General features: G+C 48.7%; 1 protein-coding gene across 1 annotated transcript in view; it reads right to left on the bottom strand.

The window, feature by feature from the left end:
* Positions 1-62: 62 nt before the first annotated feature.
* Positions 63-13,097, bottom strand: part of spidr (scaffold protein involved in DNA repair) — an 18,830-nt gene continuing 5,795 nt past the window's right edge. The window contains exons 7-16 of the mRNA XM_060058347.1: positions 11,353-11,522; positions 7,219-7,276; positions 6,190-6,327; positions 5,963-6,046; positions 4,781-4,994; positions 4,131-4,319; positions 2,172-2,268; positions 1,950-2,061; positions 1,269-1,325; positions 63-727 (exon numbers count right to left, since the gene is read on the bottom strand). Coding sequence (XP_059914330.1) covers positions 608-727; positions 1,269-1,325; positions 1,950-2,061; positions 2,172-2,268; positions 4,131-4,319; positions 4,781-4,994; positions 5,963-6,046; positions 6,190-6,327; positions 7,219-7,276; positions 11,353-11,522 — 1,239 coding nt within the window. The 3' untranslated portion in view covers positions 63-607. The remainder of the gene's footprint in view (positions 728-1,268; positions 1,326-1,949; positions 2,062-2,171; positions 2,269-4,130; positions 4,320-4,780; positions 4,995-5,962; positions 6,047-6,189; positions 6,328-7,218; positions 7,277-11,352; positions 11,523-13,097) is intronic.

The following is a 13,097-nucleotide window of genomic DNA, read 5'->3' as shown; positions in this document are numbered from 1 at the left end:
CTTCTGGGTTGGGGGCGGGGAAAGGAGCTTTCCTTCGTAAAGAAACCAAAAAGAAACTCGACCCATTCTTAAATCGGCTTTATTTACACAGTATGCAACAAAAAAAACTCAAAAAAAAAACGCATCTACGTCTCTACAAAGAGGTAGGTGCTAAACGTTCTGAGGACTTATGACAGAGCGAGAGCGAGAGAGAGAGAGAGAGAAAGCGAGAGAGAGAGAAGGAGGAGGTTTGACAGCACGTTCCTGAATCCCCCCCTGCACACCACGTGGGTCCCACTGACAGGGGCAGGGCTCTCCTGCCGCTCTCCCCTTGGGTTGTCAAGTCCCGCTCCACATTCTCACTTATCATTACCACACAAACAAGACCTTGTGTCTCTCCAAACCTCCACCACCACCGCCCCCTCTTTCACTGCTGCACCACAACGATGTGGGGGGCTTACAGGGAGGCCTTCGAAGGGGGCCGAGGTAGGGGGGTTGTGTGTGTGTGTGGGGGGGGGGGCTTGAACCAAGGCCTAGAGCGCAGATCCTTGGAGCCAGCTGAGGGCCAGAGGATTCATTTCACTAGTTCCTCTGACGCCACCCCCCCCCCCCCCCCCCGCGCCCCCCCTCAGAGGCTAATCTCTTCCACACCAATGCAGAGAGTTGGGGTCCTGCTGATGACGCGGACGACAACGGGGATGGGGCCCAGTGCCTTCCCCAGGACGTGTTCCACCTCGTAACCTGGGAACTGAAACAGATGGCCTGTCAACCAGGGGGGGAGGGAAGGGAGGGTGGGAGGGAGGGAGGGAGGGAGGGTGGGAGGGAGGGAGTTCAGGCTGAGAGCCTGAGCTCCATTCAACGCTCATACAGTTACAAGTGGGGAGCAATCGTACGTGTTATGGTGTAACTTCCTTTTAAGCGACTAAACTAAAAAGTTGTAGGTTATTGGTTGCTCCACCGATATAGCCGTTGACCCGCTGAAGGTGTAGAAGTAGTTCAACAGCAGCGCGGCCATATCTCCTCACTCTCTCCACTGTCACACACGAACCGTCATCTGGATGCAATTCAGGTCACGGACGTCGATAACTTGGCAGGTCATAAACAAACACAATATCTCCGAAAAGGGTTTGCGCGAGTCAGGTCTTTCTAGGTCTCTGTATCGACAGGCTGCCTTTATCAGAGTCTGGCATCACCCGATCAGACGCCCAGGATGACATATTTACAGAGGATTGGTGCACAGAACTCAGTCCCAGGCACAGGCAGGCACAGGCTCTGATATAACAACCCACCTCGCTGGCTTGGAGGGCTGCCGGGGGGAGGATGGACTGAATTGTGTTCTGGTGCAGCTGTCGGAGGGAAGGGAGAGGAGGAGGAGAAGATCATGGTCAGTGATGTGTTTTGAGGAGGTGATTCGTCTTTTCGGTGTGTCCATCATAAAGTATCGAAGACACACAATCAGAGTATAATCTTTACTCCAAGGAATTGAAAGTCTTCTGAAAAAGTCTGTAGCTCTTTCAAATAAGTCGCCTGTACCGAATTCTGCATGTTGCAAAGGATTCTGGGACTCGTCAAAAACGGAAAGCTGTGGTTTTGTTTTTCAGTGTTCACACCTTTGTGTGTTATGTTGAGCATAATCAAAATCTACCATTATTTCCCACGTTGAAAAATGTCCTTGCGCTTCTCACCCTGTGGTGAAGACGAGTACGACCAACCCACTAATACGCCTTCATTTAACAACACAGTTATAACTTAAGCAATAAGTTAAACCACAGAAAACATCCCCTCTTTGAACGTGTGTGTTCGCTTGCATGCACATGTGGGTGTGCGACTGTGTGTGCTTGCATGTGTGTGTGTGTGTGTGTGTGTGTGTGTGTGTGTGTGTGTGTGTGTGTGCGCGCGCTCGGTAGCGTATCGCATGTGTGCGCCTGCGACTTTTCGGGGAATTTCCTAAAGTGAATTCTAAGACTCACCTTAACTTTGACGATCCCATCGCTCACGGCCGAGGCGAGCGTCACCTCGAGCTGCAGCCTCAGCTTGGGCTGCTGCACCTCGCAGTCACATGCCCGGCAGCGGAAAGCCGGTCTGCAAGAGAGACAGCCCAAAGGGGGGCCGGGACTTTCACGTATGACTGTGCTGCGGCTGATAACGGCCCCGGGGGGTCTGTTGTAGCCGTGTTTCGTGTGATCACTTACGCCTCCCCGGCTCCCGTGGCCTGTAAGCGGTCACTTCCACAGGCACTGCAGGCGGGCCAGGAGCAAGCCGTGTCCTCCTCCACGCCGACGATTACTCCTGGGCCAAGGAAACACACGTAAGACGTGCATCCCGCGGACACAGCATCATTACCGAAAGAAATACCACGCTCGAACCCCGCTAGTCATGCACCTTATCAGCTTTAATTTCAGCGGGGCATTTGTTTTGACGGAGAGCACCAGAGATATTCAGATGAACGTTTGACAAAAACCATGTCGATGTATCATTTCTGTGTGAACGCACACACACAGAAACGGTTTGTGTGTGTGTATGTGTGTGTGTGTGTGTGTGTGTGTGTATTTGTGCATGTCTGTGGGTGTTTCTGTGTCGGAGATAACAGCTCGCCTTGCATTTTTATCATAGATTTAGGTGATAAATAAAGCAGAGATGCATGTACTCCCAAACTCATTTGACAACCCGAGATGAAACCCTGACACATACAAACACTGGGCCCGCAAGCCACAGAGTGAATTACTGATAAAAACACATTCCGTGCCCCAGTCTTAACATACTTCTCATTGATTTCCTACTTCCACTGCCTTCGTCCATTAGACCCAGCTCAGTAATAAGCAGAGAAGATAGTGAGGTTGTTTGCTTTGTCTCCAGCCACCTGACTAAACATGTATGACTGGCGGAGCCAGAAACAGCAGGATTCACAGTGTGACCTTTGACCTCGGCTGTGACATGAAGTGGACAGATGCAGGTTCGTCAGTCAGTTCCCCACCGCTCTGATCGCTGTTGATGCACACGACTCGGGCGAAGCGCGCACTGCCCCTCGTAGAACAATAAGTGAGTTATGCAGAAGATGGGTTCATTTCGTAAAATGTCCATCAACTCTGAACGGTTTATTGCGTGGTGACCTTTAAAACAAACACTGTAAGCAGCTGAAAACCCAAACGCTGTGACAGAAAGTCAATAGTCAGAGAGAAACACTGTAGGATTATAAGACGCCCGAATGCAAGAATCTCTGTAGTCTACCCAGCACATGGAGTACTTTGTCCTGGTAAACACATTCACGTTAATGCAGTGCTTACTATCAAAACACTAACCCTAGTTCAGGGTCGTTAGGGCTTTGATCTTATCTGTAAACCCGCCCAGGGGGACCTGAAGTGACGTCAGCTCAACACACTGACACAGGGAAACATACCGTCCAAACCTACGGGCAACACTATCAGTTAGCCGAACTCTGGAGTGTATTGAGGGGAGAGAACCCTTGTGAAAACATAAAATCCCCGAGGGGTCTTGGACCCACGCCAAGTCTCCGGCGGACAAGGCATGTCATGGCGCTCGCTTTACGGGACTGACACAGTCACACGTTTCCTTAGAATTTCTTTTCCCAGTCAACTCGAATGCCAGAGGGTTCTTGGATGCAACCCCAAACCTCAAGAAGACAAGGCATGTCTTGTCGCCCTAGCTCTACGGTGCTGACAACTTCATACGTTTGCTTCGACTTTTGAGTCAAATGCAAGTGAGCCTTTGTGCAAACATGAATTACTCATTTTACAATTAAGTGGAGCTCATGCAAACCGTCGTCCCAAAAGAAGGCGCCGAGATGAGCCCACCGCGCTCGCATGTGTTTCCACTTTATCCCCGCTTTCTACAAACAATGACAGCTTGAAGACACTTGTGAAGCACAACTTCCCCGGCGGGAGGGGAACACATAAAGACCTCTCGCTCCGGAGCAAACACAGAGTGGGGCGTGGGGCACAAACAACGGCAAAAAAAAAAAAAAAAAAGAACAATGAAACAAGAGTTTGTTTTGTTCCTTGGCTCTCGGAGGAGAACAACACAGTTGATTGCTGGACCTGTCGGGGAGCCTTCAGAGGAGAAGCCCAAGGAGCAGGTTGGTCTGTTAAGAAAGTGGTGGGGGGGGGGGGGGGGGGGGTGAAACTGGAACTGACCCGTGAGAGTACACAGAGAGTGGGCCGTGGTGTCCGCACCCAGGGGATCCAGCCTCACTGGTCGGGGCAGACCGCACCCCAGGGTGGCTCTGGTGGGGGTGGGGGGCTCGCTCCCGGTCAGCTCCGACCTGCCCGCCCGGTCTGGGTGGGGGGTCTCTACCACCGACTGCTCTGTGCACAGCAGGGCGCCTGGGTGGAAACGAGGGGAGAGAGGGGTTGGTTGTTGGAGGTTGTGTGGTTTTGGAAACCTTGAGATGACGCCAGAAACTGACCATGTCCCATTGACCGAGATGAGATCAGGGGGGTTGGTTATGAACTGTGGATACGTCACGTCAAACGTAAAACATTACATTTACATTTAGGGCACTTGGGCACAGGGATGGCGGGGTCAACCATGCAAGGTGACAGCCAGCTCGTCGGGAGCGGTTAGGTTCAGGTGCCTTGCTCAGGGACACCTCGACGATAGCAACCTTCTGGTTACCAGCCAACCCGCTTTACCTCCTGACCAACTGCTGCCGAGCGTTTATGTTAATATGTAGCATAAATGCTACGTGATCAGCCCCTTTAACGCATCAAGCGTTGAAGCCTGTTCCGGCTGCTTAATGACATGGTAGTGCCCCAGTCAACAGACAGCTCATTTAACGGCCTACCGTTCTCCATTACGACGTCTCTAAATGACAAGATGGCGGCCGCGGGCGAGCGTATCGCCGCAGCGACGGAGGAATTGAGCACACAGGAAGTGCTGATACACACGGGCACCGTTCGCCTGCACGGCCCCCCGCCTTCGGCCTGCCCCTCCCCCTCCTCCTGGAGGCTGGGGTCCGTCAGCGACAACCAGACCTCAGCCTGGTCTACAGCGTCCCCCTGAGAGAGAGAGAGAGAGAGAGAGAGAGAGAGAGAGAGAGAGAGAGAGAGAGAGAGAGAGAGAGAGAGAGAGAGAGAGAAATAGAGAGAGACACAGAGAGAGAGAGAGAAATAGAGAGAGAACAAGAGAGAGACACAGAGAGAGAGAGAGAGAGAGAGAGAGAGAGAGAGAGAGAGAGAGAGAGAGAGAGAGAACGAGAGAACGAGAGAGAGAGAACAAGAGAGAGACACAGAGAGAGAGAGAACGAGAGAGAGAGGGAGAATAAGAAGGAGAGAGGGAGAACGAGAGAGAGAGAACGAAAGATAAACAGAATGTTTTACAATCTTTTTTTTTTTTTTTTTTTTTTTAAGTCCCCACTCACAGATTTGCGCACACACAAACACACACACACACACACACACACACACACACACACACACACACACACACACACACACACACACACACACACACACACACACACACACACACACACACACAGTGCAAAAAGGGGGTTAGTCTATTCTTTCTAGTCAATATTAGAACAATTCTGGCCGTGAGTACACAAAGACAGAGATATGATGTTGGGTTTAGGCATTCTTTCGCTAGTCAAACAGGGGCGGCCTACAGCCTACAGGGCACCAGCACGCTCGAGCACGCTCACACCCGCTTCTGAGCGGGCCACCGTGGTGGGAGAGTGAGGCAAAGTCCAGCGCTTTGTTCTGCGCTGATATCTGCGGGCCAAAGTGTAAAGGTTCCCCGGATCAATGGCTGGAAGAACGCCCGTGCTCATACAGGGCTTTGATACACAGAGAAGATAGGAGGGCTCGCCCTGACGTCAGAGCCCGTTCTTATCGCAGAGTCGAATGATCTGGGCCCTCGTGGACTGTGGACGACAGTAGGGGGGGTCGGCCAGTGTTTGCTCAGTAGATATCATCTCGAATGATAATTCTTTCTTCTTTTTTTTTTACGAGCACTCGCGTCTCACTAGTGTAGGCAAAGGTGGACGCACCAGAATGCTGGCGTACACCACGGTCGCAGTAAAACTGTGACAACGCACGCCTCCGGCACTCTGAAACAAACAAACACAAACGAAAGACACAGAAAAAGTTGATCATTGTATGACAAAAGACAGGAAGGTATTTGACCAGAATCGACAAACGGCTTGGGAGTGGAAGGGGCGGGGGCGGGGGGAGGGGGAAGGCGATGGCTCACCCGCAGGACATCCCGAAGGGGCAATTCTTTGGGGGGGAGGTAGAGAGCCGATAGGGCCGAGCCCTCCAGGGCCTCAACAGAGTCTTCCTGGCCAGAGAGCAGGTAGTAGAAGCAGGGAGCAGCGCTCGTGCCTCTGCCCTGTGGGACGGCGACATTCGCGTCATTGAACGAAGCGTGATCACTGTTTACATTGACGTCTTAATTTAGGGATCTAGCCTACGCTTTTATCCAAAGCGACTTACAATAAGTACATTTGTCGGAAGAAAGAGAAACAATAGATCGCTGTCGGTACAGTAAGGATGTTCAAAGGAACAAGTGACAAGCACTAACAATCCCGAGGTGAACCCATTGCCTGTATACAACGAAGACACACAAGAAGCGACACCATGCTAAGTGCTATGTTTAAGTGCAAGCATGTACAACATACAATAAGTGTGTACAACTATTGAGTCTTTGGATTCAGGGTACAGATCCTTATGGAGCAGATATGGAGCTAGGTGTCATGCTTGCGGATGCCAACATACATGAGGGTTGGGGCCATCAGAGACTCAAACCCAGAACAAAGACAAAGTTGGTCTGGGGTTGGAACCCATAACCACAAACAACATCCGTGACACAGAATACGTTTGTGTTTCCAATCAAATTATTTACGAACGAGACACCCAGCCGTGCGGGGGCAAACATATTGTTCTGGATTGTTGCACGCGGGCGGGATACTTGGCGAAGAGCAGACTAATCATTGATTTGACATTTTCCCACACTTGATTTATATATTTATTTCTAGCCTAGAGAAAGATCTATAAATCTGTTTTCCTGCTGGAATGTAAATGAACTGCAGATGGAAAAAAACCTAACAAACAAACAGGAAAACAAAACATTGATTGAAGTGGAATTAATAAAGTCTGAGTAAAAATAACATGAGTGAGGGAAACAACGAGTCTCCAACGAACCACGGCTTTGACACGAGGGAGAGTTACAGATGAGAATAACTAAGAATGTTTTTGCAGCACTAAACTTGTCTGCATGTACCTGAAAGGGAATCGTTGGAGGCCAGACACTGTCTATCAATTGGAAAGCTCTACCGTACCTGAGAAACGAGGAGAGAGAGAGAGAGAGAGAGAGAGAGAGAGAGAGAGAGAGAGAGAGAGAGAGAGAGAGAGAGAGAGAGAGAGAGAGAGAGAGAGAGAGAGAGAGAGAGAGGTGCTTGAGCAAGGGGAGAAATTAGTGACATGGAGGTTTGCTTATCGTCCCTTCATTTCTTCCCCCCCCATTGAAACTGAGGTCTGTTACTGCAGTTTGTTTTACCGTTTCACATGAATAGCGAAGCGAGAGAGAGCGTGCCAGGGCTGGTTGCACAGACGTAGACTGACAGACATTAACAAGCATGTTCTGATACAGTGGAGGGCGAGACGAGTGTTTCAGGCTCACACACACACCCTGCGGTGATTGCAATCTTTTTTGAATTTTTTTTATTTACCCAGCAAAACCTTTTCCTTTTCTTTCTTTAATTCCACCGCCGCTGCAACCGTAATCTGTGTGTGTGTGTGTGTGTGTGTGTGTGTGTGTGTGTGTGTGTGTGTGTGTGTGTATGTGTGTGTGTGTGTGTGTGTGACAAGATTGCATTGGATTACAACGCAACTCTGACAACATCTGCGGTTTTTTGCAAAAACAATCTGATATTTGGTGTGAAAGTAACACCGTTATTTTTTTCTTTAATTAGATTACACGATATGGCCGTTTCCCTCCTTGTCACCGGAGAGGAGTTGGGTTCTTTCTCATCTCTCCTTATCAAGATGTGCCTATAGAGTTCACCGTGGCTTCCACCTCACTGATACTGAGCTGCCTTCCTGCGTATGGTTAGTCCGTCGGTGGATAACAACCAGTTAGTCCAGCCCTTAATCACAGTGCTCCTTTGTAAAGAACTCGTTCCGCAGCCCATTCAAGTCCAGCGAGCCATGCTCGGAGGTGATCTCACATCACCTGACAGGACGTCGACCCCTTCACTTTGACTTTGAAGACTTGCTACAATGCAGTTGAGGTAAGGTCGGACTGCTATAAAGTTTTGTGCATCTTTACAAAATATGCAGCGTTGAGAAAATATAGTGACATACTGCAGCCCTGCGTCGTGTCCTCGAGCGTGGGACACGATCTCAGAAGAGTCTGAGTCCGTTTGTTACCTTAAGTCAAACCCTCTTGTACCCCAGTGAATAATGAACCACATCATATACATCACGTGTGTGTGTGTGTGTGTGTGTGTGTGTGTGTGTGTGTGTGTGTGTGTGTGTGTGTGTGTGTGTGTGTGTGTGTGTGTGTGTGTGTGTGTGTGTGTGTGTGTGTGTGTGTGTGTGTGTGTGCGTGCGTGCGTGCGTGCGTGCATGCATGCATGCATGCATGCATGTATTCGTCATCACTTCATGCAAATATTTGGTCCATTTATGAATTAGTCTGCAAGCTGATTAGTCGCCACGAAGCACAGTGTGTAGGATTTAGTGGCATCTAGCAGTGAGGTTGCAGATTGCAACAAACTGCTAGATGCCTTCCCCCCAACCCCACCTCTTCCATTCCAACAACTTCAAGGAAGCAATAGTGGCCTTGACAGGCCTGTAATTGGCCCGTGGGTTAGACCAAGATGATGTCATTGTCAACGACTGCATGGAGTGGCCACGTGTTCAACGATAGGTTTAATCAATAGTAATCAGTGATATCGTCTGTAAAACTATAGGAGGTCTAGCTAACAAGTGGGATCGGTGCCGTGTTCCCAGTACTATGAGTACGTAGGGCGTTTAGATTGGGCGGAAAATAAGTGAACTGAAAGGACCCGGATGGTGTACTCAAAACGGTCAAACCGCGAAGTGTGGATCGATACACACTTTTCATACTCAACGGCAGGCATCTTAGCTACGTAGCGGAAGAGGGGCGGAGCCAGGCTGAGCCTAAGTCGGCGCATTTTCGCATTTTTCGGCTGCATTAATAGAGTCATTTTGTAGTTTTTATACTTTTTATAGCTGCTAGGCGTAAAGAGTTCACCGTTTAAAGCGGGATGTTTATTGCGGGGGAGGAGCCGCGGCGGCAGTCGTGATGGTAGTTTCCGGTCAGTGCATCACGGAGTATTCGATTTGGAACAACACTGACATCTGAAAATTAGAGCACTTAGTGAGTGCGGATAGTGTACTCCGTTTAAGTGTACTCATGGAAGTATGGATATTGGAAGAGAGCACGGGAGTTTGATTGTTATTGACAAGCGTGTTCTCTCTAGGGTTGTTTGTCTGTTCTGGGCCACTGTAGAAACATGTAGGTGCAACATTGGCCGCCTCTGTGGAGCTCAATGAATTAGAATAATTCTGGAAAAGTGAATTATTTTCAATAATTCAATTTAAAAAGTGAAATATATCATATAGATTCATTCCACCAACAGTGATCTGAGATACTGCATTTGGGGTTTTCATGGGCCGTAAACCATAATCATCCAGATTAATACAAATGAAGGCCTGAATATTTCACTTTGGGTCTGCTGAATCTATATAATATATGAGTTTCACTTTTTAAATTGAATTATTGAAATGAAGAACCTTCTCCACAAAATTCTAATTTATTGAGATGAACCTGTATGTTGATATAAAGGGGCTCGTTCTAAGGTAAAAAAAAAAAAAAAAAAAACTCATTTTTATGGTAATATACCATGAAACATAGTATACACCTCAGGTGCATTAAAATATACTTCCTCCTTATTTTCAGCAACAGCAAGCATGGTGCTATATGGAAAACACACACAGACACAGACGAACACACACACACACACACACACCACACACACACACACACACACACACACACACACACACACACACACACACACACACACACACACACACACACACACACACACACACACACACACACACACAGGCCATGTGCCCCGACCAGACTCCGCTGAAGGCCTTTCAGACAGTCTGGTATGCTGGAACCCGTGCGTGTATCCATACCCCCCGGTCCATCACTGAAAACCCTCAACGTGCCGATGCTTCCAACTGTTGCTAATCTGGGCTCCCTGGGGTGGAAACTCACGAGCGAGTCAAGGCGACCTCGGTGTCGCTTTACATGTCAACACACAGGGGCCCCCCCCAGAACACACAGCGGTGTGAGGGGGCCACTCGGCTGGCAAAAGGGCCCATCCTCATCCTTCATCCTGGGTTATTGGAGCTGAAGCTAACGGCTAGTGGGAGGGTCCTGCTCCTTGTGGCGGTGGTGGGGTATTGGAGGAGCTAAAGGCTAGTGGGGGGCTCCTGGGCCTTGTGGTGGGGTATTGGAGGAGCTAAAGGCTAGTGGGGGGTTCCTGGGCCTTGTGGTGGGGTATTGGAGGAGCTAAAGGCTAGTGGCGGGGTTCCTGGGCCTTGTGGTGGGGTATTGGAGGAGCTAAAGGCTAGTGGGGGCCTCCTGGGCCTTGTGGTGGGGTATTGGAGGAGCTAAAGGCTAGTGGGGGCCTCCTGGGCCTTGTGGTGGGGTATTGGAGGAGCTAAAGGCTAGTGGCGGGTTCCTGGGCCTTGTGGTGGGGTATTGGAGGAGCTAAAGGCTAGTGGGGGGCTCCTGGGCCTTGTGGTGGGGTATTGGAGGAGCTAAAGGCTAGTGGGGGGCTCCTGGGCCTTGTGGTGGGGTATTGGAGGAGCTAAAAGCTAGTGGCGGGTTCCTGCTCCTTGTGGTGGGGTATTGGAGGAGAGGCCAACGGCTAGTTGGGGGATTATTGGAAGATGAACGGTTTCTCCCGCTCGGAGCTGGATAATAAAGAGGGTATAATGTTGACGTTGAGATGAGACACTGGTTGGGGATTTTAATGATTGTAAAAGGAATTTTGAACACACACACACGTTTGTTTAAGCCCCTGCTTGTAGCGATAGCCCGGGTTCAGATGAGGTCGGTTGTGTGTGTATGTGTGTGTGTGTGTGTGTGTGTCCCTGTGTGTGTGTCCCTGTGTGTGTGTGTGTGTGTGTGTGTGTGTGTGTGTGTGTGTGTGTGTGTGTGTGTGTGTGTGTGTGTGTGTGTGTGTGTGTGTGTGTGTGTGTGTGTGTGTGTGTGTGTGTGTGTGTGTGTGTCTGCCTGCCTGCATGAGTCTGCGTGTTCGTGCCTGAATGTGTACCCGAGTGTGCGTGTGTGTGCCTGTGGTCTCACCTTTCCCGAGTAACCCGCTGCACCACCTTGACGTTCCTCAGGGCGCAGGCCCGTCCCTGCCACTTCTGGGTGTACTGCTGCAGCTCCCGGTCCCAGGGCAGAGGCTGGAGCTGAACCACGCTGAAGATACCACGGCCGTCCTGGACCAGCGCGCACAGCCTGATGGGACGCAGAGGTGACCGGGCCGCACGTCAACAACAGGACTTTCGTTCATTCAATGCATTCACCATAAGACCATGTCTGATTAGAGGAGGAATTATAAGTGTGTATAAGTGTGGGCTAGTTCGATCCCCAGCTCCTCCCAGCTGAGGGTTGATGTGTCCCTGAGCAAGACACTTAACCCTAACTGCTCCTGACGAGCTGGCTGTCGCCTTGCATGGTTGACTCTGCCGTCGATGTGTCGGTGTGTCAATGTGTGTATTAACTGATAAGTTAATACACACTTAAGTTAATTAAGTCGCTTTGGATAAAAGCGTCTGCTAAATGCCCTAAATGTAAAATGTAAATGTAAGTGTGTGTGTGAATAGGAGTATGTAAGTGTGGATTATTGGAGTATGAATTATTGGAGCATCAATAAGAGTATGTATTATCAGAGAATGATTAAGAGTATGAATAATTAGAGCATTTATTATTACGGTATGAGTAAGAGTGGTTTGAGCAGTCATTATTTCGAGTATGCATAATGGTACTAAAATCGCATTTAAAGATCATTCGACTAAGATGATGTCATTGTCTACGACAGCATGGAGTGGCCACGTGTTCAACGATAGGTTAATCAATAGTAATCAGTGATGTAGTCTGTAAAACTATAGGAGGTCTAGCTAACAAGTGGGATCGGTGCCGTGTTCCAGTACTAGCATTTAAATCAAAATGACTGACATGCGGTTAAACGCAACCATCAGTGAAAGAGTAAGGCAGGAAAAATTAGGCTCATGTGAATGAGAAGTGCAGCAAGCAACACTTGGAGGATTCACTCTGACTAACACATTATCCCTAGTCAACCACTAGGCCCTGTTTCAAGAAACTGGATTACCAGTTTAACCCGAATATAAATCCCCCTGGCGACTCACCTCGGGAGCCTAACCCAGAGATAATCCTGTTGCTTTAGTAGCCGGACTTTTGACTATCGTCTCATTGGTTTCGGTTATGTCAACGGATAATTTAATAGCATTTTTCCTCACTGTTTTACTATTTTACCTTTTATTTAACCTTTATTTAACCAGGAAAGTCCCATTGAGATTAAAAACCTATTTTTCGAGGGAGTCCTGGCCAAGAGGCAGCAACAAATAACATATGTACACTCACAATATTACACTCACAACATATAGACAGAAATAAAAATTATAAAAAGCTATTATCAATTCAAATAATAAAAAAAAAAGTAAATTAAAATTTATAAAAAACATCTGCAAGTAAAAAAGGTGGTCTGAAATGCTCTCAGCTTAGATTTAAAAGCGTTCAAAGAAATCATTTTGGTTAATTTTAAATCTTTTTGCAGCCAGTTCCATGTGGTGAGAGCAGAGTGGACGAATGCCCCTTTTCCTAATTCAGTGCGGGCAAATGGAACTGACAGAAGCATCTGATTGTTTGAACGCAGAATGTAAGAAGCAACAGAAGCAACCTTGACAATCAACTCTACGTGACAGGTCTCAATTGAAGTTATAAACTCTGCATTTAGAACACACTTCATCCAAGTGTTGACCCATAAAACCTCGCAGAGCCAGCCTCTACTATGATGACGTTGT

This window comes from Gadus macrocephalus, chromosome 8 (assembly GCF_031168955.1).
Source record: "Gadus macrocephalus chromosome 8, ASM3116895v1".
Classification (NCBI taxonomy): domain Eukaryota; kingdom Metazoa; phylum Chordata; class Actinopteri; order Gadiformes; family Gadidae; genus Gadus; species Gadus macrocephalus.
This window is presented reverse-complemented; position numbering and strand designations above follow the sequence as displayed.